Source organism: Coregonus lavaretus (genome assembly GCF_964263955.1).
Source record: "Coregonus lavaretus genome assembly, chromosome: 19".
NCBI classification, from domain to species: Eukaryota; Metazoa; Chordata; class Actinopteri; order Salmoniformes; family Salmonidae; genus Coregonus; species Coregonus lavaretus.
In genome coordinates, this window is record NC_140006.1 from 36,517,291 (window position 1) to 36,541,258 (window position 23,968).

At 43.3% G+C, this 23,968-nt stretch overlaps 1 protein-coding gene across 1 annotated transcript; it reads right to left on the bottom strand.

The window, feature by feature from the left end:
* Nucleotides 1-366: 366 nt before the first annotated feature.
* Nucleotides 367-23,968, bottom strand: LOC311146473 (homer protein homolog 3; the record flags this gene model as incomplete). Its single annotated transcript, XM_084182978.1, has 9 exons — nt 367-552; nt 675-755; nt 1,089-1,196; nt 11,005-11,161; nt 13,876-14,009; nt 17,587-17,694; nt 17,788-17,919; nt 19,813-19,969; nt 23,946-23,968. 9 exons carry the CDS (start codon nt 23,966-23,968, stop codon nt 367-369), a joined length of 1,086 nt encoding a protein of 361 aa, XP_084039104.1.

Here is a 23,968-nt window from a genome sequence, read left to right on the forward strand (position 1 = left end):
ATACACTGCCTAGGTCAGTGTTTCTCAACCCTGGTCCTCCAGTACCCCCAACAGTACACAGTTTCGTTGTAGTCCTTGACAAACACCTCATTCAACTCATTGAGGGCTTAATGATTAGTTGACAAGTTGAGTCAGGTGTTCTTGTCCAGATTACAATAAAAATGTGTAATGGAGGACCAGGGTTGGGAAACACTGCCTAGGTAACACAACAACCTATTGCTTAACAAGCTGGAAAGTACAGTACAGCGATGCAGCCATCTTCCCGCAGCAGAAGCAGTGTTGTGCTTTATAGCAGGAGAGGACCAGCTCCTCCTCTTCCCTCTCTTTGCATTGGCCGTCCCCAACAGACCCCTCTTCTCTTTCGCATCATTTGTCAATCAGCTTGACCAGGCTCTGCCGGAGGTCGTTCAGGTCAAAGAGCTTGACGTCCAGGATCTCGATGGCCCTCTGCACCTCACTCTCCGTGCGGTCCCGTTCCTCCAGGGAGGCGGCCAGGTTCTGCTCGGCATTCTGCACCCGCCGCTCCAGCTCCAGGTTACGCATCTCCATCTCCTGAAGAAAAACAGGGGGAAATGGAAGACAATGTCACCCGTCTTAATTCACCCTTATTGCATCCTACTTGCTGCTTGTTCTTGCAAGGTTTCAGCAAAGTCTTCTTCAGTGTGCAGGTCTACCTGTAGTCTATGTATGGCTTCTTCTCTCTCCTGCTCCATCTCATGGTATTCTGATTTCTTGTTCTGCAGAATGTGGATTTCCTGGGATAGAAAATACATGATCATTCGCACATTAGGACCTTTGCGATCAGCAACACAAAACAAAGGAAGGTACAGGTTTTCACATTTGCCTTTATTTCGTCTATTTAAAGACCACAACTGATTTGATCTCAGTTGCCTGGTTATGCCATCTTTGTGATAAGACTGTTCTCCATCTATAATTGCATAAAATTCCATTTCAACCCCAGCTCTGTTCCATTAATTCCATTCCAGCCATTACAATGAGCCCATCTACCTATAGTTCCTCCCACCAGCCTCCTCTGAGATGTACCTACAATACCTCCCCTTTCCCCTGTGTGTCTCTTGCCCTCTGACCTCGTCTTTAGCCTTGAGCAGGGCCTCCAGTTCCTCCAGAGAACGAGTCAGCTCGTCCTTCAGCATGTCACTAGGGCCATGGCCGCCATGTGCCTCCAGATCAGCCACCTGCCAACAGAGGAGAAGTTTCAGTCAAGACCAGGGGTGTATTCATTACGGCGATTATGTTGCAAAACATTTGTCTGTTGCAACGAAAACGGTTTGCAAAGAAAACAAGGTTTCTATTGGACAAATTCAGGTAGGTCCCGTTTCCTTCTGTTTGCTTCCGTTTGGTTCTTAAACGGTAAACAGTTTCCGTTGCAAGACATAATGAATACACCCCAGGAGAAATCAGCATAGACTTGAGACTGTTCTGCAGCTCCTGTCAGATCTCTAGAGGGAATGTGAACCTTATTTTGACGTGTGTGCAGAACTCGTTTGCTATACACTCCTGAATGGTACTGTAATTGGGACAGGTAGGAGTCCAGAAAGGAATTATCCCTTACCTTTACAGCTTGCCCCTGCCATTAAATGTTATATACATTTTTATAAATTTTAACAGTGTATACCCAGTTGTGGTCATTCAAATCCGTCAGAATCTCTCTTCATTAAGCCATTCTAGCTGTCTGGCAAGACCAACCGCAATGAGCGATAGGTCTGTTGTTCTCCAGGCCTTTCTTTATCAACTCAATTCACAACTTCTCCCCACACAAAATGCATCATATATAATATCACCATGTAGCAGTACCACACTGCAGGAAAAGGAAAATCCAGCTCCGGATAAAGAATTACCTACTTTTCTCCTTCCCCACTTCTGACACCCAGGTGGCAACGCATCTCTGCGTGCCTAGCAGACATCTCAGCTTGGATGTCGGCCCTCAACCTCGACAAGACGGAACTGCTCTTCCTCCCGGGAAGGCCTGCTGCTCAAAGACCTCTCCATCACGGTTGACAACTCCAAAGTGTCGCCCTCCAAGAGTGCAAAGAACCTTGGCGTGACCCTGGACAACACCCTGTTGTTCTCTGCAAACATCAAAGCAGTGACCCGCTCCTGCAGGTTCATGCTCTACAACATCCGTAGAGTACGACCCTACCTCATACAGGAAGTGGCGCAGGTCCTAATCCAGGCACTTGTCATCTCCCGTCTGGACTACTGCAACTCGCTGTTGGCTGGGCTCCCCGCTTGTGCCATCAAACCCCTGCAACTTATCCAGAACTCAGCAGCACTCCTGGTTGTCGACCTTCCCAAGTTCTCTCATGTCACCCTGCTCCTCCTCTGCCCCTCCCTACATTTAGGCTATCGTCAAACCCTACACTCCTCACCTCGACCCCCCCCCCAAAAAAAAAGAATATACACACACACACACAACACTTGACCCCCCCCCCCCCCCCCATCAGACATTGAGGTCTCAATAATACACACAACATACACCATCCCTTTGATCCTCCTTTACCGTGACCAAGGCTGCTGCCTTCCAATGCGCAAGCCAAGAACCGAGACACCACCATTATCAGGTAACTGAGAATTGAAACCTCACTGCAGTGTCAACTCAGTCTGTAAAATAGGAGCAAAACTAAAAGGAGACCTTTAAAAGGTCTCTGCTTCTTGGAGAGCCTCGAAGGAGGCTGGATTATTTTTAACTGTGTGCGGTAGGAAGGGGGGGGGGGGGAACTAAAGGAGTAGCTGCCAGCTCCCTCTGGTGATTTTTCATTTTTCTCCTATCTAGGGCATTGAAAGTAGGATATCGCTGTCCTACAAACCCCTCTCTCTTTCACCCCCTGGAGATGTGAACCATTTTCTGAGATGTGAACCATTTTCAGCCACCTGGTCGCCAACTACAGATCGAGAGAACTTGGTCCACCAGACCAGGGCCCGGTTTCCCAAAAGCATCTTAAGGCTAAATTCATCATGAGAACCTTCATAGGAGCATCGTTAAATCTCTGAGCTGTTTCACACAACCATCATTATTAACATTGCACTTAAACGCTCTGAATCTAACAACTGCCTCAGACCACTCAAAACAAAGCCTATTCCCCCTCAGGAGACTGAAAAGATTTGGCATGGGTCCTCAGATCCTCAAAAAGTTCTACAGCTGCACCATCGAGAGCATCCTGACTGGTTGCATCACCGCCTGGTATGGCAACTGCTCGGCCTCCAACCGCAAGGCACTACAGAGGGTAGTGCGTACGGCCCAGTACATCACTGGGGCCAAGCTTCCTGCCATCCAGGACCTCTATACCAGGCAGTGTCAGAGGAAGGCCCTAAAAATTATCAAAGACTCCAGCCACCCTAGTCATAGACTGTTCTCTCTGCTACCGCACGGCAAGAGGTACCAGAGCGCCAAGTCTAGGTCCAAAAGGCTTCTTAACAGCTTCTACCCCCAAGCCATAAGACTCCTGAACAGCTAATCATGGCTACCCGGACTATTTGCATTGCCACCCCACCCCAACCCTCTCTTTTACGCTGCTGCAACTCTGTTTATTATTTATGCATAGTCAGTTTAACTCTATCCACATGTACATATTACCTTGACTAACCGGTGCCCTCGCAAATTGACTCTGTACCGGTACCCCCTGTATATAGCCTCCCTACTGTTATTTTATTTTACTGCTGCTCTTTAATTATTTTCTATTTTTTACTTATCTATTTTTTACTTAACACTTTTTTTATTTTCTTAAAAAACTACATTGTTGGTTAAGGGCTTGTAAGTAAGCATTTCACTGTAAGGTCTACTACACCTGTTGTATTCGGCACGTGGCAAATAAAATTAGATTTGATAACATCTATGTGTATTGTTAGATGCTTTTTTGCCCTCCCGCATCACTTTATACACATATCTCTGCTAAACATATAATCACATGGTTTATCCTTCTCTGTGATTGCTGATAACTACAGAACAAAGTTGACTACAAATCAGTGGTGTAAAGTACTTAAGTAAAAATACTTTAAAGTACTACTTAAGTCCTTTTTTGAGGGTATTTGTACTTTACTATTTATATTATTGACTACTTTTAAATAATGTACTTTTTACTCCATACATTTTCCCTGACACCCAAAAGTACTCGTTACATTTATGCTTAGCAGGACAGGAAAATTGTCCAATTCATGCACTTATCAAGAGAGCATCCCTGGTCATCCCTTCTGCCTCTGATCTGGTGGACTCACTAAACACAAATTATTCATTTGTAAATTATGTCTGAGTGTTGGAGTGTCCCCCTATCTATCCACAAATCAATTTTAAAAATTGTGCCGTCTGGTTTGCTTAATATACACTACCGGTCAAAAGTTTTAGAACACCTACTCATTAAAGAGTTTTTCTTTATTTTTACTATTTTCTACATTGAAGAATAATAGTGAAGACATCAGAACTATGAAATATCACATATGGAATCATGTAGTAACTAAAAAAAGTTTTAAACAAATCAAAATATATTTTATATTTGAGATTCTTCAAATAGCCACCCTTTGCCTTGACAGCTTTGCACACTCTTGGCATTCTTTCAACCAGCTTCACCTGGAATGCTTTTCCAACAGTCTTGAAGGAGTTCCCACATATGCTGAGCACTTGTTGACTGCTTTTCCTTCACTCTGCTGTCCGACTCATCCCAAACCATCTCAATTGGGTTGAGGTCAGGGGATTGTGGAGGCCAGGTCATCTGATGCAGCACTCCATCACTCTCCTTCTTGGTAAAATAGCCCCCACACAGCCTGGAGGTGTGTTGGGTCATTGTCCTGTTGAAAAACAAATGTTAGTCCCACTAAGCCCAAACCAGATGGGATGGCGTATCGCTGCAGAATGCTGTGGTATCCATGCTGGTTAAGTGTGCTTTGAATTCTAAATAAAATCACAGACAGTGTCACCAGCGAAGCACCCCCACACCATAACACCTCCTCCTCCATGCTTTAAAGGTGGGACATTTATTTGGGCTGCAATTTCTGAGGCTGGTAACTCTAATGAACGTATCCTCTGCAGCAGAGGTAGAGTTGAAGTCGGAAGTTTACATACACCTTAGCCAAATACATTTAAACTCTTTTTCCTGACATTTAATCCTAGTAAAAATTCCCTGTTTAGGTCAGTTAGGATCACCACTTTATTTTAAGAATGTGAAATGTCAGAATAATTGTAGAGAGAATGATTTATTTCAGCTTTTATTTCTTTCATTACATTCCCAGTGGGTCAGAAGTTTACATACACTCAATTAGTATTTGGTAGCATTGCCTTTAAATTGTTTAACTTGGGTCAAACGTTTCGGGTAGCCTTCCACAAGCTTCCCACAATAAGTTGGGTGAATTTTGTCCCATTCCTCCTGACAGAGCTGGTGTAACTGAGTCAGGTTTGAAGGCCTCCTTGCTCGCGCACGCTTTTTCAGTTCTGCCCACAAATTTTCTATAGGATTGAGGTCAGGGCTTTGTGATGGCCACTCCAATACCTTGACTTTGTTGTCCTTAAGCCATTTTGCCACAACTGTGGAAGTATGCTTGGGGTCATTGTCCATTTGGAAGACCCATTTGCGACCAAGCTTTAACTTCCTGACTGATGTCTTGAGATGTTGCTTCAATATATCCACATAATTTTCCTTCCTCATGATGCCATCTATTTTGTGAAGTACACCAGTCCCTCCTGTAGCAAAGCACCCCAACAGCATGATGCTGCCACCCCCGTGCTTCACGGTTGGGATGGTGTTCTTCGGCTTGCAAGCGTCCCCCTTTTTCCTCCAAATATGACGATGGTCATTATGGCCAAACAGTTCTATTTTTGTTTCATCAGACCAGAGGACATTTCTCCAAAAAGTATGATCTTTGTCCCCATGTGCAGTTGCAAACCGTAGTCTGGCTTTTTTATGGCGGTTTTAGAGCAGTGACTTCTTCCTTGCTGAGCGGCCTTTCAGGTTATGTCGATATAGGACTCGTTTTACTGTGGATATAGATACTTTTGTACCTGTTTCCTCCAGCATCTTCACAAGGTCCTTTGCTGTTGTTCTGGGATTGATTTGCACTTTTCGCACCAAAATACGTTCATCTCTAGGAGACAGAACACGTCTCCTTCCTGAGCGGTATGACGGCTGCGTGGTCCCACGGTGTTTATACTTGCGTACTATTGTTTGTACAGATGAACGTGGTACCTTCAGGCGTTTGGAAATTGCTCCCAAGGATGAACCAGACTTGTGGAGGTCTACAAAAATTTTTCGGAGGTCTTGGATGATTTCTTTTGATTTTCCCATGATGTCAAGCAAAGAGGCCTGAGTTTGAAGATAGGCCTTGAAATACATCCACAGGTACACCTCCAATTGACTCAAATGATGTCAATTAGCCTATCAGAAGCTTCTAAAGCCATGACATCATTTTCTGGAATTTTCCAAGCTGTTTAAAAGGCACAGTCAACTTAGTGTATGTAAACTTCTGACCCACTGGAATTGTGATACAGTGAATTATAAGTGAAATAATCTGTCTGTAAACAATTGTTGGAAAAATTACTTGTGTCATGCACAAAGTAGATGTCCTAACCGACTTGCCAAAACTATAGTTTGTTAACAAGAAATTTGTGGAGTGGTTGAAAAATGAGTTTTAATGACTCCAACCTAAGTGTTTGTAAACTTCCGACTTCAACTGTAACTCTGGGATTCCTTTCCTGTGGTGGTCCTCATTAGAGCCAGTTTCATCATAGCGCTTGATGGTTTTTGCGTCTGCACTTGAAGAAACTTTCAAAGTTCTTGAAATGTTCCATATTGACTGACCTTCATGTCTTAAAGTAATGATGGACTGTCGTTTCTCTTTGCTTATTTGAGCTGTTCTTGCCATAATATGGACTTGGTCTTTTACCGAATAAGGCTATCTTCTGTCTACCTTGTCACAACACAACTGATTGGCTCAAATGCATTAAGAAGGAAAGAAATTCCATAAATTAACTTTTTAGAAGGCACACCTGTTAATTGAAATGCATTCCAGGTGACTACCTCATGAAGCTGGTTGAGAGAATGACAAGAGTGTGCTAAGCTGTCATCAAGGCAAATGGTGGCTTTTTGAAGACCCTCAAATATAAAATATATTTTGATTTGTTTAATACTTTTTTGGTTACTTTTTTGGAAAAAAGTATTTGATCCCCTACTGATTTTGTAAGTTTGCCCACTGACAAAGAAATGATCAGTCTATACATTTAATGGTAGGTTTATTTGAACAGTGAGAGACAGAATAACAACAAAAAAATCCAGAAAAACACATGTCAAAAATGTTATACATTTATTTGCATTTTAATGAGGGAAATAAGTATTTGACCCCTCTGCAAAACATGACTTAGTACTTGGTGGCAAAACCCTTGTTGGCAATCATAGAGGTCAGACGTTTCTTGTAGTTGGCCACCAGGTTTGCACACATCTCAGGAGGGATTTTGTCCCACTCCTCTTTGCAGATCTTCTCCAAGTCATTAAGGTTTCGAGGCTGACATTTGGCAACTCGAACCTTCAGCTCCCTCCACAGATTTTCTATTGGATTAAGGTCTGGAGACTGGCTAGGCCACTCCAGGACCTTAATGTGCTTCTTCTTGAGCCACTCCTTTGTTGCCTTGGCCGTGTGTTTTGGGTCATTGTCATGCTAGAATACCCATCCACGACCCATTTTCAATGCCCTGGCTGAGGGAAGAAGGTTCTCACCCAAGATTTGACGGTACATGTCCCCATCCATCATCCCTTTGATGCGGTGAATTTGTCCTGTCCCCTTAGCAGAAAAACACCCCCAAAGCATAATGTTTCCACCTCCATGTTTGACGGTGGGGATGGTGTTCTTGGGGTCATAGGCAGCATTCCTCCTCCTCCAAACACGGCGAGTTGAGTTGATGCCAAAGAGCTCCATTTTGGTCTCATCTGACCACAACACTTTCACCCAGTTCTCCTCTGAATCATTCAGATGTTCATTGGCTAACTTCAGACGGGCATGTATATATGTTTTTTTGAGCAGGGGGACCTTGCGGGCGCTGCAGGATTTCAGTCTTTCACAGCGTAGTGTGTTACCAATTGTTTTATTGGTGACTATGGTCCCAGCTGCCTTGAGATCATTGACAAGATCCTCCCGTGTAGTTCTGGGCTGATTCCTCACCATTCTAATGATCATTGCAACTCCACGAGGTGAGATCTTGCATGGAGCCCCAGGCCGAGGGAGATTGACAGTTATATTGTGTTTCTTCCATTTGCGAATAATCGCACCAACTGTTGTCACCTTCTCACCAAGCTGCTTGGCGATGGTCTTGTAGCCCATTCCAGCCTTGTGTAGGTCTACAATCTTGTCCTTGACATCCTTGGAGAGCTCTTTGGTCTTGGCCATGGTGGAGAGTTTGGAATCTGATTGATTGATTGCTTCTGTGGACAGGTGTCTTTGATACAGGTAACAAACTGAGATTAGGAGCACTCCCTTTAAGAGTGTGCTCCTAATCTCAGCTCGTTACCTGTATAAAAGACACCTGGGAGCCAGAAATCTTTCTGATTGACAGGGGGTCAAATACTTATTTCCCTCATTAAAATGCAAATCAATTTATAAAAAAATTTACATGCGTTTTTCTGGATTTTTTTGTTGTTATTCTGTCTCTCACTGTTCAAATAAACCTATCATTAAAATTATAGACTGATCATTTCTTTGTCAGTGGGCAAACGTACAAAATCAGCAGGGGATCAAATACTTTCCCTACTGTACATGATTCCATATGTGTTATTTCATAGTTTTAATGTTTTCACTATTATTCTACAATGTAGAAAATAGTAAAAATAAAGAAAAACCCTTGATTGAGTAAGTGTTCTAAAACTTTTGACCGGTAGTGTAAGTAATTTGAAATAATTTATACTTTTACTTTTGATACTTAAGTATATTTTAGCAATTACATTTAGTTTTGATACTTAAGTATTTTCTATTAAGGTATTTTTACTTTTACTCAAGTATGACAATTGCATACTTTTACCACCACTGCAATTGGGTACTTTTTCCACTACTGCTACAAATACAAAGTTGTCAATGTCTATGCAATTGATATAAACAAGCGATGTATACAAATATACTTCAAATGAAAACTGCATTAAAATATAAACAGTAGGCTATAGACCTATTTCGATCATATGTTCAATCAACTGAGTTTTATTTCTCTACTTGTAGGTTACTGTCTGTAATTTGTCTCAATATATTTCATGATGTGTAGCCTAATGTGCGCAATGATGTGCCAAATCGGTGATTTAGTGCATTTGTATTGGGTAGGCAATATTTGCAGCTTTTGGGAAACCAGGGCCCAGTTTCCCAAAAACATCTTAAGGCTAAGTTCATCATTAGAACCTTCATTGTAGAATCGTTAAATCTCTGAGCTGTTTCCCAAAACCATCGTTATTAACGTTGCACTTGAACTCGTAAGAGCTGATACATCGCCAGTATTGTGAAATCATTCTAATGTTAAGGTAAGATTTGAATGGATAAAGCTGATCTGAGAGCAGCGCTTCCTTTCTTTCGATCCAATCACTATCAACACTATGTTACATCTTCATTTGTTGTAGGAAAGATTCATTGTTAAATCACTCGTAAGCCTAGGTTCTATCGCTATCGGGAAACCGGGCCCTGGTTGGCTTGCATTTTTAGAGGAAGATTAATGTAAAGACGTGGAGGATAAACATTTTCTGGGACTACTGATATATATCCACAGTACAGTTAAACAACGACAGAAACACTGTATGAAATGGTAGAATAATAGTGGAGATCAATTTCTCGGGCTAGACTAGGCATTATAAGCCCAGACCACTCTAACAATTGAAGTGTTCGAATCCAAAGGTTTTTAATCAACGGCTCGGAGCCAGCATATTCCATAAGTTCTAAGCAGCCAGCAACCCTGAAAATACATTATATTGATGACATAGAAGTGGAAAAAACAGACAAAACATTTCAATTGACTGGACCCATTTAGTATTGACGCAATGGAGAATGTCTCATCATCCACTTGTCTAGTAATCCCATGTATCACATGTATATCTCAGGGATTGGAGGTAAATGGGATTCCATGTGTACTCCAAGCCACAGATGGATGACATTCTCTGCATTCAGACTAATGACGCCTTAGAGAACTAGGTGTGATAGTGAGAGCATGCAAAGAGAGCATGTTTATACTGCCCAGTAATCCAAACCAACCGACACACCTTGAATAAAGCTTCAGGGGAAAAGCCTGCAGCCTGACAAGGACAGTGTTGTCAGAGGATGATAAAGTGAGCAACCAACCGATGTGTCCTTTCACTTTTTTCCCAAAGACTTTCACAAGACAAAAAAAAAACCATTGCATGAAAACGATGACCCAATCAAAACCTGCATGACCTCCCCCGGCAGAGAACGGGCACGCCGGAGACTTTCAAACATTGTCATTATCAGCAGCAGTGACTCATCAGCCAATCATGTTTGAACAAGACTTTGCTGCTACAGTGGTCCACCGCATTCTCTCTCCACTCAGACTGCAGCGTTTTACAGCACCAGCATTGATAATTAGATGTGACCTTAACTATCAACATCTGACCTCCAGGTCACAGCGTGGAGATATTTATGGAGTGAGCGAACGTGACGTGAGGCGAGGCATCAGGCACGTGCCTATTCCTCAAGAGGCTGAAAATAACTTAAAATCTTCATCATGCACTATGGTAATGAATTTTATTGTACTTTCCATTGCACAACTGGGAATGTACAAAAGCTGAAGAACATACCTACATCCAGGTAACATATCTTTACATTTCTACAAATGTCTTTTTCACAATTCTGTTTTCTTGAGTGGTTGCATGCACTTGCATAAATACAAACTTTAACATTTACCCAGCATTCCACTGAGATTTGGTCCACTCAACATTTGTGGAAACGGATCTGACATGGCGTCCATAGTTGTATGCTAAAGAAAGTGAAGGGATCCGGTGGACCTTTCATCATGACAACACTCACCTGGTCTCGTAGCTTCTCTGTCTCCTCCTGGTAGGCAGCTAGCTGCTTCTTCCACTGCTCCACGTTGGTATTAGCTTCATGTAACGCTGCCACCAGCTTGGAGTTGCTGTCCTGCAGGGTGAAGAGCTCTGCCTCCAGGTTCATCTCACAGATAGACCTGGAAGACATTGACAAAGACCTCAGAAAAACATTCTCTGGCCACTCTGGAAAGGAACAGATTGAGGGGACATTCACTACATGCTGGAGAGAGGCTTAATGATAAAGACTGGCAATCAAGAGTGTCCGTACTTGTTCAACTCTGGGGTATAATTTGTGCAATTGGTCCATTAAATATGTTCCTGTTCCATGTTCTTAGATGCCATGTTATTCTAGTATTAGAAAGCTTGAGGTTATCCAATCATAGCAACTCACCATAGCAACCATAAAATAAGCCTTGTGTAGTGATAATGGATAACAGGATAATGGACAACAGGGACAAAAGCAGAGTAGAATGGGTGACTGAATGGCAGGGTAATATTCACATTTTAGTCATTTAACAGACGCTCTTATCCAGAGTGACTTACAGTAGTGAGTGCATGTGGGTAACCTTCTCCCTCTGTGTGAGTCATCACATTAGCTTTGCACCTTTTTCTCTTGTCTGGACCCTGTTTCTATTAACATGTTTATTAAATGGGAAAAACTTCATAAAAACAGGTAATCATAACTAAAGCAAGATGTCGCCGACAGACATGGTCACCCTGTTCCTAGCTCCTAGCCAACTTTGCAGTAGGCAGAAACTTTAACCCGTAGTAAGGACTGTTTAACGTTGATCTGACCAATTGGAATCTATACTACAAGATTGTTTTGATCACGTGGACTGGGAAATGTTCCGGGTTGCCTCTGAAAATAGTATCGACATATACACTGACTCAGTGACTAAGTTCATCAGGAAGTGCATAGAGGATGTTGTTCCCACTGTGATGATTAGAACTTATCCAAACCAAAAACTGTGGATAGATGGCAGCATTCGCGCAAAACTGAAAGCGCGAACCACCGCATTTAACGAAGGCAAGGTGACTGGGAACGTGTACAAACCGACCGGCTATGACCTCCGTAAGGCAACCAGAGAAGCAAAACCCCAGTACAGGGACAAAGTGGTGTCAACGGCTCAGACACGAGACGCGTGTGGCAGGGACTCCAGACAATCATGGATTAAAAAGGGAAAGGCAGCCACACCGCGCACACCGCTGCCTCGCTTCCGGAAAAGCTAAACACCGTCTTCGCCCTCTTCGAGGAAAACATTGAGCCGCCGACACGGGCCACCATAGTGCCCTCCAAGCTCATCACTAAGCTCAGGGCCCTGGGTCTGAACCCCTCCCTGTGCAACTGGGTCCTGGACTTCCTGACGGGCTGACCACAGGTGGTGAAGGTAGGCAACAACACCTCCGCCACGCTGATCCTCAACACTGGGGCCCCACAAGGGTGCGTGCTCAGCCCCCTCTTGCACTCACTGTTCACCCATGACTGCGTGGCCACACACGTCTCCAACTCAATCATGACGTTTGCTGACGACACAACAGTGGTAGGCCTGATTACCAACAATGACGAAACAGCCTACAGGGAGGAGGTGAGGGCCCTGGCACAGTGCTGTCAGAAAAATAACCTCTCCCTCAACAAAACGAAGGAGCTGATTGTGGACTTCAGGAGACAGCAGAGAGAGCACGCCCCCATCCACATTGATAGGGCCGCAGTCGAAAGGGTGAAAAGATTAAAGTTCCTTGGCGCGCTCATCACTGACAACCTGAAATGTTCCATCCACAGAGACAGTGTGATGAAGAAGGCACAACATCGCCTCTTCAACCTCAGGAGGCTGAAGAAATTCATCATGGCCCCTTAGACCCTCACTAACTTCTACAGATGCACCATCGAGAGCATCCTATTGGGCTGTTTCACTGCCTGTTATGGCAATTGCACCATCCGCAACCGCAGAGCTGTCCAGAGGGTGGTGTGGTCAGCCAACACATCACCGGGGGCACACTGCCTGCCCTCCAAGAGATCAACAGCACCCAGTGTCACAGGAAAGCCAAGAAGATCATCAAGGACCTCAGCCACCCGAGCCACGGCCTGTTCACCCCGCTACCATGTAGAAGGCGGAGACAGTACAGGTGCATCAAAACTGGGATGGAGAGACTGAAAAACAGCGTCTATCTCCAGGCCATCAGACTGTTAAATAGTCACCACTAGCCGGCCTCCGCCCAGTACCCTGCCATGAACTTAGTCACTGTTATTAACCGGCTACCACCCGGTACTCTACCCTGCACCTTAGAGACTGCTGCCCTATATACATAGTCATTGAACACTGGTCAGTTTAATAATGTTTACATACTGTTTTACCCACTTTATATGTATAAACTGTATTGTAGTCAAGGCTCATCCTATATAACTACTGCTGTACACACCTTTCCTATTCATATACTGTCCATACTGTCTATACACACCATTATATATATATATTTATATTCCGGACTCTGACATTGCTTGTTCTGATATTTCTTAATAATTTAGTTTTGGATTTGTGTGTATTGTTTTGTATTGTTAGGAATACAGCACTGTTCGAGCTAGAAACATAAGCATTCCGCTGCATCTGCAAAATATTTGTACGCAACCAATAACATTTGATTTGATTTGAAAGCACCGGCTCTGGCATTTGCCTAAATGCTGTTTTTGTGTCTGAACCTTAGAGACCCAGACCGTTATCTTACCTTATAAAATGGAACACTCGAGTTTAAGACCAAGAACATTTCCACAAAACATTCTGTGTACTTTCAGACAACGAAAAAAACCCTGGCTTGAGTGAAACTTTGAGGGCAAGAGTGTGTATAAGTGGGTTACCCTTCAGAAAGCATCTTTTTAATGCGCTCCTTCTCAGAAGACAGTGTGATGTCTGCGCTTTGGCTGCGGAACATCTTGTCCTCAGGACCGTTCACACACATCACCGGCGGAGACTGGAGCTCGTCACCGAGGTCCTAAAACACAACACAAATAATACACTTTAAAGGGGCAATCTGCCGTTAAAACAATAACATAACACTGTTTTAGTAAAAAGCTGAGGGATGTGGCTGGAGAAATGTAACCACTCTCAAATTCATAGACAGAGCTATTGAGGTAAGGACTGACCATCCATGATATGAAAATGATAGTTTTAACCATGTTTTGAGGCTCTACAGTGTTTATTTACATTTACTTTGTTTACAACCACTGGAGCAAAACAAGTGTATATTTTGGGTGCTGATGGGGTACGACAGTTGAACTAAGCTCATGAGGCATTTATAAGTTATATTCTTCAACAATCAATGGGTACATACATATCACTAAATTATAAGTCCAAAACTGCAGATTTCCCCTTTAAACCAATACCAAATAAGCCCGGGGGCTGCAGTGTCTGCTGGTTTTTGTTCATTCTTTCAACTTAAGCTACCTGATTGACAGATCCAGGTCCCTCACCAGATCGAAATCAGTAACAGGTAAAAGGAAAAGGAGGAAGACCAGCTGAGGCTGCATTCAGAAGGTATTCAGACCCCTTCACTTTTTGCATATTTTGTTACGTTACAGCCTTATTCTAAAATGCTATGAGACTTGAAATTGAGCTCAGGTGCATCCTGCTTCCATTGATCATCCTTAAGATGTTTCTACAACTTGATTGGAGTCCACCTGTGGTAAATTCAATTGATTGGACATGATTTGGAAAAGCACACACCTGTCTATATAAGGTCCCACAGTGGACAGTGCATGTCAGAGCAAAAACCAAGCCATGAGGTTGAAGGAATTGTCCATAGAGCTCTGAGACAGGATTGTGTCGAGGCACAGATCTGGGAAAGGGTACCAAAAAAATTCTGCAGCATTGAAGGTCCCCAAGAACACACTGGCCTACATCATTCTTAAATGGAAGAAGTTTGGAACCACCAAGACTCTTCCTAGAGCTGGCCGCCCGGCCAAACTGAGCGATCGGGGAGAAGGGCCTTGGTCAGGGAGGTGACCAAGAACCCGATGGTCACTCTGACAGAGCTCCAGAGTTCCTCTGTGGAGATGAGAGAACCTTTCAGAAGGACAACCATCTCTGCAGCATTCCACCAATCAGGCCTTTATGGTACAGTGGCAAGACGGAAGCCACTCCTCAGTAAAAGGCACATGACAGCCTACTTGTAGTTTGCCAAAAGGCACCTAAAGGACTCTCAGACCATGAGAAACAAGATTCTCTGGTCTGATGAAACCAAGATTGAACTCTTTGGCCTGAATGCCAAGCATCATGTCTGGAGGAAACCTGGCCCCATCCCTACGATGAAGCATGGTGGTGACAGCATCATGCTGTGGCAATGTTTTTCAGCGGCAGGGACTGGGAGACTAGTCAGGATCAAGGGAAAGATGTACAAAGAGATCCTTGATGAAAACCTGCTCCAGAGCTCTCAGGAACTCAGACTGTGGCGAAGGTTCACCTTCTAACAGGACAACGACCCTAAGCACACAGCCAAGACAACGCAGGAGTGGCTTTGGGACAAGTCTCTGAATGTCCTTGAGTGGCCCAGCCAGAGCCCGGACTTGAACCCGATCGAACATCTCTGGAGAGACCTGAAAATAACTGTGCAGCGATGCTCCCCATCCAACCTGACAGAGCTTGAGAGGATCTGCAGAGAAGAATGGGAGAAACTCCCCAAATACAGGTGTGCCAAGCTTGTAGTGTCATACCCAAGAAGATTTGAGGCTGTAATCGCTGTCAAAGGTGCTTCAACAAAGCACTGAGTAAAGGGTCTGAATACTTATGTAAGTTTAGCAACAATTTAAAAAAAAACTGTTTTTTGCTTTGTCATTATGGGGTATTGTGTGTAGATTGACGAGGGAATTTTAATCCATTTTAGAATTAAGGCTGTAATGTAACAAAAAGTGAAGGGGTCTGAATACTTTCCGAATGCACTGTATATAATGTCCTGACTTTACCATCCTTAATGGAAAAGTATGAGTAATATAATGATGTAGTCTGGCGCTATCTGGCTAAATATTCCCTACCTGTCGTGGTTTATACGTCATCCTTACACAGTTACATCACTCCTATCTACACTTTTCAGTACGCGATAGTTTTGCCATGGGGAGTGAATGATATCTACCCCTTCATGACGGAGTAGGTGTTTGCTGTTGTGAGATAAAGCAACAGCTTGTTTTCCTCTGAGCGTCTACGCTGTGGACACCTTCCCAGGCACTGGGAAGGTGTCCACAGCAGCATCAGAGAGGCTGATGTCACCGGAAGATATTTCAAGGACATCAATTTCAGCAGCATGCCACATTTTGCGGATCGACCATACTACTGTTATGTTAATCAACATCTAAGCAACTCAACCTCACGAAGACAAAGACACTGGATTTGTTTGGCTTGGTGGACTATTCTTTGTCATAGCACAATGGCACCACAATTGGCCATTCTTAGACGTGAATGGCGAAGGTTGGAAATCGAACAAACATCAGACCCACCTGTGAGAACTGGAGGAGAAACCCCAAGTCATCCGATAGCAAGAGAATAAAGAACACACCAATATCAATTCAACACACTGTATATTTAAGCAATAAGGCCCGAGAAGGTGTGGTATATGGCCAATATACCACGGCTAAGGGCTGTTCCTATGCACGACGCAACGTGGAGTGACTGGACACAGCCCTTAGCCGTGGTTTATTGGCCATATACCATAAACCCCTGAGGTGCCTTATTGCTATTATGAACTGGTTACCAATGTAATTAGACCAGTAAAAATAAGTGTTTTGTCATACCCATGGTATACGGTCTGATATACCACAGCTGTCAGCCAATCAGCATTCAGGGCTCGAACCACCCAGTTTATATTAAACATTTTGTTAACCTCTGACCGCCATAATCATAATAGTCTAGTGATCAATGAAATTAAAATGTTTAAGAGAGTGCTACTTAGTAGAAATGAATCTAATTGACTAGTTCACAATTTTCCAGAGGTTTGGTTTTTCAACATCGCCATTACATCACTAATTGTGCTGGATGAGGAATGAGAGACACCACTTGAAAACGACTCAGCCACAAAATTGAGGAGGGTCAGGCAAGTTTCTCATGACCAGGCAGATGTAGCTGACCGATAATTGTTCTCTATTGATCAATTGACGTGAGCGAGACTACATTTTCATCATTTCAGGGGCTTCTGCAGTGAGCAGACACAGCCAGCCAGGCAGAGCACTGGGCTGCATTGGATAATTTTACCATCGCCCTAGTTTTCCTTTCACTTTCCTTAGAGACAAATGACCCAGCTCATCCTTCTTACGCCTTCCTTCCCATCTCTTTCCTCTTTCCCAGCCTGCGAAAATGCCTGGGAGATAGCAGTACCTCGATGTGTACTACTGCATGAGTTCCACAGACTCTCAAACATTCCTCAGACATGGCTGTCTCTATAAGATTCCTCAGAGGCTTTTCTCTTAAAAGCAGCTTAAATAGTTGTGGAATAACTGGCCACTATACTTTGACAATTTCCCTAATGTTTCTGAAAGACCACTGGAGTTTTTGCACTGAGGCACTGTGCTTGTGTCAGAGCTCACCTGTGGGGCAGCGATGCTGAGAGCAGTGTTGACCAACTCCATCTTATCCTGGGACTTTTCACGTGCAAGACGGGCAGCCTCTTTCACCTCCTTAAACCGCTCAGAAAACTGAGGAGGGAGAAGAGATAAATGCTTGTCCATAATGAACTACATTATTTTAGGACACCAGACCCTTAATGTGGAGTGAATTGAGATCATCACCTGATGCAGCTGCTGCTCTGTAGCGAAGCCCAGGCCGTAAACCGTGTTGGCCCTGCTGTCCGCCCACTGGCCAAACTTCTGCGAGGTCCTGGTGAACGTCATGCTAGCTGTGATGGTGCAGTTGATAATGGCCTGAGGATATAGCAGAATCGCATTGGTGGAAACCAAGACTGTTCTCAGGGCAGACTTGGCTGTAGCTAGAAATGTTCGAGTTGCGTCAGGGACAATTTTAGTATTTTAGCTAACCCTTTTCCGGACAAAATCATTACTTACTGCAGTAGCACTTCCTCACCTCACCTGATGAACATCAATAGCTATCATGCAATACAAATAATGATTAATGTTTACGCCAAAGCGAGGACTTGTTTTCTCAGAACAGAAGTAAAACCTCTGGGCTCATTACGGGAGCATCTGTTTGTATTTACAGAATATCCCAACGGATGGTTGCAAATGCATTGTACAAACAGATGTTTATACACATCTGGAGTTTTAAAAAACAGTTAACTCCTTTGGAAAGGTCTTTTGAGCCTAATATTATGATAATGTGACATGCCCATGTTTCAGATTGGACTGTGGATGCATTGGCAATCAATGGTTTGCATTATTTTTCAGATGTAACCAACAAATGGCATTTCTTTGACTGACCTACCCTTTCAACAGATTAAAAAACATTGCATCAGGCAGCCAGAGACGTGGCTACAGTCCCTCATTTTGTTTCAGGTCACATGAGAAAAAACATTAAGCAGACCTATTTATAACCTTTTGCGTCAGCTGCAGAATTACTATAATATAACTGACTTAAACACCCAGAATCAGAGGGCAAGGGCAGCTTAAAGAAGAGGAGGTTTTTTAACAAACGATTACGAGAGTCTGGGCCAACATGTTTCACATGACATGGTACAAAAGATTACCACGTTGCCAGACACAAGACGGGGGGAATTGGGCTGCTGACCACAGGGTCTGCAGGGAGTGGGGAATGTGGGTCAGACCAGAGGTGTTAAGGGGAGATCAGATACATTCCAGGGCGGCATGGGGAGTCTATCCAAATCCAAAGCTTGTGAGGAAGATGAGCGTTGATCCAGTTCTTCTTGACATAACAATGGCTTAATTGGTTTTAAATTAATAAAAGTGTAGAACCACTGCTTTTATGTCTAGCATCGAGGACAAGTGGTCCTCTGTAGCTCAATTGGTAGAGCATGGCGCATGTAACGCCAGGGTAGTGGCTTCGATCCCCGGGACCACCCATACGTAAAAAAGTATGCACACATGACTGTAAGTCGCTTTGGATAAAAGCGTCTGCTAAATGGCATATTATTATTTATATATTATTATTATATTATTATTAACCAAGGTCTGGAAGGATAATAACTTTACAGCAGAAAGTAAGAGTGAACACAAACAATCTTAAACAGGCCCAGGCTGACCTGCTACATATTCCAGACCCATATTTAGCTACTCTCCTTTCCAAGCTGGACAATGCTATATTGGCTAGAAGCAAATGATTGTGAACTTGAGACCATATTCTTAACAAATGCACATAATCCTATGAAAATCCCTGAAAAGGGATGTTTTCCCTTAATCACAGTTTTCAACAAGACCACACATTCACATAATCTAACTGTGGCCTGCATTCATGTTCCAGAGAGTCAGCCCACTACACAGTACAGGGTTTCCACTAGTTACCACAGCCACAAAGTCAAAATTGGCTACATTGTAAAAGTTCATCAAAAAGAAAATGTGCTTTTTGGTCTTAATTGAAGTTTGGCATAAGGTTAGCTGTGTGGTTAATTGGGGAGAACTGGCTCGTCGTGGTAATGACTGGAGAGGAATCCGTGGAATGGTGTCAAATACATCAAACACATGTTTTCAGGTGTTTGATGCCATTCCATTTGCGCCGTTCCCCCCTCAGCAGCCTCCTGTGGTTTCAAATCACATTTTAAGAAGACAAATTGTAGAAATAGGCTGGGTTTATGACTTTGTGGCTGTGGTAACTAGTGACGACCACAGTACAGCTGCCTGGCTCACCTTGGTACCACCCACGCTGATGATGCGGTACACGTTCCTGTTGCCATCATAGAAGAAGGAGACGGTGACGGCATGCTTGCTGGCGGGGATCCAGTTCCTCTTGGTGTTCGGGTCGATCTGGAACACATGGGCCCTGGCGCTGAAGATTGGCTGCTCCCTGGGGAAAGCGTGGACACGGAGCTAAGCATGTGAAGACAAATGGTGGCCAAGAGTTTCCTATTCCCTACAAAGCCCTGCAAATTTGAGTATGTGAAGACTAACGAAAAGACAACTTTGTTTCTGACTCACAAATCAAGATTTTTCTGAATAATTATTTTATTATCAGTGCAGTGGGAGAGTGACACATTTCTTCCATTCTTTGAAAGATTGAATACTGTTCACTAAACAAATTGACAATTCATACTTGCGGACAAACGCATTACTTACTGTTCATGTTCTGATGAATAAGAAATGTCTGCAATTTCTTTGTGCTTTCGTGGAGGAACAACAACCTCCTAATCCTCCCATAATGGGACACAGCTCCCATACTTGACTGGCTGCCATAATGCTACAGATGTTGGTGTCACCTTTGGCAGCTCTCTCAGTCCTACTCTAATTTGCCTGTGGTTGTGGTTGGCATAAGACCGTTGACTAAAAAGCTCTGAACCTTTGGCCAAGTCCCCTCCCCATCCCTTCTCCTGCCAGTGTGACCATGCTAAGTATCCTAGATACGAGGTAAATATTTCAAAGCAACAATGTCACTGTTGTTCGAGTACGGTTTGGCAACTGTGGCACGGAAAATGTAAACTCAACCAAATCCGAATGACAACAGTGGAAAGATCTCACACAGAGGGAGAGTTAAAATCCAGAGACTGTACGGAGCAGAGCAGACAATAGCTCAAGAGGAGATCACAAACTACGGAAGTCTAGGCTTTGTAAAAAAAAAGTTCATTCGAAAAGCCATTGGATTACGTACACAATAAAGTCAAAAGGATTATACCTTGATGCTACAGATTGATAGTTTGCCTTTTCATCATATTCAATTAAAAGCTGAGAAGCTATGCAGGACATACAATCCGCTGCAGTTAGAGGCTTGTTGGTACAAAGTAACCCACCAAATGTCATACTGACATGAGCAACATGATCTTAAGTGTCTGTAGTTTATTACGTATGGATGAGCAGTAGTGGATTATTATAACAACATATGGTAGTGACGATCCTGTCCATTTCGTTGGCTAATGAAAGCTAATAAGTAAAATAAATCTATCACAAATATCAACTAAAGAATTGATGGATGATTTAAGACATGGCATGGCAAATACCAGGTCACTGTGGACATTAAGCTGTATCCAAATGAAACTCAAGTCTGACCTCTTCAGTGACACACAAATCCAGTGATGGAGGTAAGCAGACACAATATCTTTGAAGGATGGATTTAAGGTCATGGGATTGAATCCTTGCTCTGATTCTATGTGCCAGGATCTCTAAATCTCAGGAGTTTTGGTGTTTTGGTGTACCATTTTAACTGCAAGAATCCCAAGTATACAAAAATAATTTGCTTACAATGACAACTATTGGTTGCCAGCTAGCCTGCGTTATTACCTTCCATGTCAAGACTTTTCGTCACATTAACCCTACTGCTAATAACAACTATCACCATCAAAGCAGACTCACATACTCCCTCTCTCTCAAACACACACACGATGGGCTTTTGGACTGAGACAGCAGAATTCTCTGTCTCATCACATGGTAATCCCCCTCGTCAGCTGATCTCATGCTTAATAACCAGCTTCTATAAGGCAGGCAGCCACCCCCAGGCTCAGACAGACACTGATCAGAGGGTTGGCCAGACAGGGGACGGGAGCAGTACTGTGGAACAGAGTCAGAGAGATTTATTTTGTATTTATTTTTTATTTAACTAGGCAAGTCAGTTAAGAACAAATTTACAATGACGGCCTACACCGGCCAAACCCGGATGACGCTGGGCCAATTGTGCACCGCCCTATGGGACTCCCAATCACGGCCGGTTGTGATACAGCCTGGAATCGAACCAGGGGGTCTGTAGAGACGCCTCAAGCACTGAGATGCAGTGCCTTAGATTGCTGCGCCACTCGGGAGATAGGCTACACAGTTTGGCAAACTCACATTGAGACAAGAAAATGTAATGGCTACCATGTTGCCACTTGCCACCAAAGCTTCCCGATCATTAGCTTAGATATGTTGCAATTGACTGACATTGTTGGGTTAAACTAAAATGCCTCTCTCTATGGTAAGGCTATTTTCATCGTGGAGCTTTTGGTACCTTACTAGAAGCAATCTGAATATCAAACTCACACAAATTATGAATACACAACTACACACTTACCTTTCTTACCATAAAATGTGCTAATTGTGTTGGCTGCCATTTTGAAAAAGTTATCCAGGTCACACCACCACACTTGATATCATTGAAAAGCGCAGAATGTCCTCTCAAAGGAACAACAGGCCTTAACACAGTGACATGTATGGCCTCAAAGATACGGACCAAAAACCAATGTCCATTGGAGTGGACAAAAATGATTTGCTGGGTCTCAGGACACTATCATAGGGAGCAACTTTGACTATCACTGGATCCTGGCTCCACAGGGATCACCCCAATGCGATGAGATCACCTTGCACAGCCTGAGCCACTGGGATGCCAGTGAGCCATCAAAGCTGCCTCTTTTAGGTCCACACACATTCCCAGAGTGCAAAGGAGGTGTAGCGTTATGAGAGACCAGAGGAAATGCATCATGTTTTAGACGACTGTCTCTCTGTGGAAGCTAACTGCATAACGGCTCTCTTTCCAGGATCCGCTATTCATCCTTCATGTTAGACAGATGGACATGGCTTAGTAGGATGTGGTGTACATATGTTGTGTGTACATATGCTACACACACACACACACACTGTATGCGCACATTCGCACACACACACAACCAGGGTTCAAATTATACATCGACTCTCAGGGGTGTCTAAAATATTTGACCATTTTGGGGGGGGCTCACATTGATATTTCAATTGTTATAAGAGGACCTTGTTATGGGGTGCCCAGCCCCTCTGTAATTTCAACCCTGCACACAGTTTAAAAATATTGATTGGTTTAATTATACTGTATATGCTCCAGCGGTTAAATAGGTGAGCAGAATTCCACCATGATAGGAGATAGCGAGAAGATCAGATTTCAGATAATTAAAAAACTACATATTCTGGCGATGGAAATTCCACAACACTGCTTTATCGATAACCTGATAAATACATTACCTAATAATCTATTACGGTTTACAACTGCTTTAATTCATGTTAATTAATGTACCCTTGTTGTAGAAGTGTTACGCTGTAAAATGAATAATTTACATGGATGCTTTTCTAGAGGAGATTCTGGGGCACACTGCGCTGGGAGAACTTCTCTCCCTGAATTAATACAGCAATAATAGGTCAGGGCCTCAGTAGAGTTATTACAGAAATGTACTGCTCAAATAAGGTAATGGTGGTCTCTGCAGTACCACTAACATCATGTGGGATAAACAGATAAACAGCACAAAAACTAACTGGTTTACTTTGAAAATCAAGTTTGAAACCACTTATTATCAATATAACATCAATAAACAATATAGCTAGTGTGATATATTCTCATTAGATGCATATCAACATCACTCCAAAACTTTGAGATGTAATTCCAGAGCCATTCTACATACTTGCTTTATGATCAAACATCCGCACACTATTATTAGACTCAAGCATGGGGTGGCAGATATAGTCTCAAGGTTAGAACGTTGGGCCAGTATCTGAAAGGCCGCTGGTTCATATCCTGCGGCTGAAAAGGTGAAAACCTGTTGCTGTGCCCTTGAGCAGTTAACCCCAATTTCTCCAGGGGACCTGGACAATGGTGACACTAGCTATGATTCCACTCCCTGCGGGTGTCTCAGGGGGAGTTGGGATAGGCAAAAAAAAAAAATAATCCATTACACACGTGTATAACAGGATAAATATAAGCACCCCACCCCCATACTGCCAAATGTTGGGATGGATCTCTTCATTTGGACTATGTGGTCAATATGCCACAACTGAAACAAGGACACAGACAGAAGGGGCTATTGAGTAGGTGCACAGGATGTAATATAACAGCAACTCACCTTTCTCGATGTTGAGAATACAT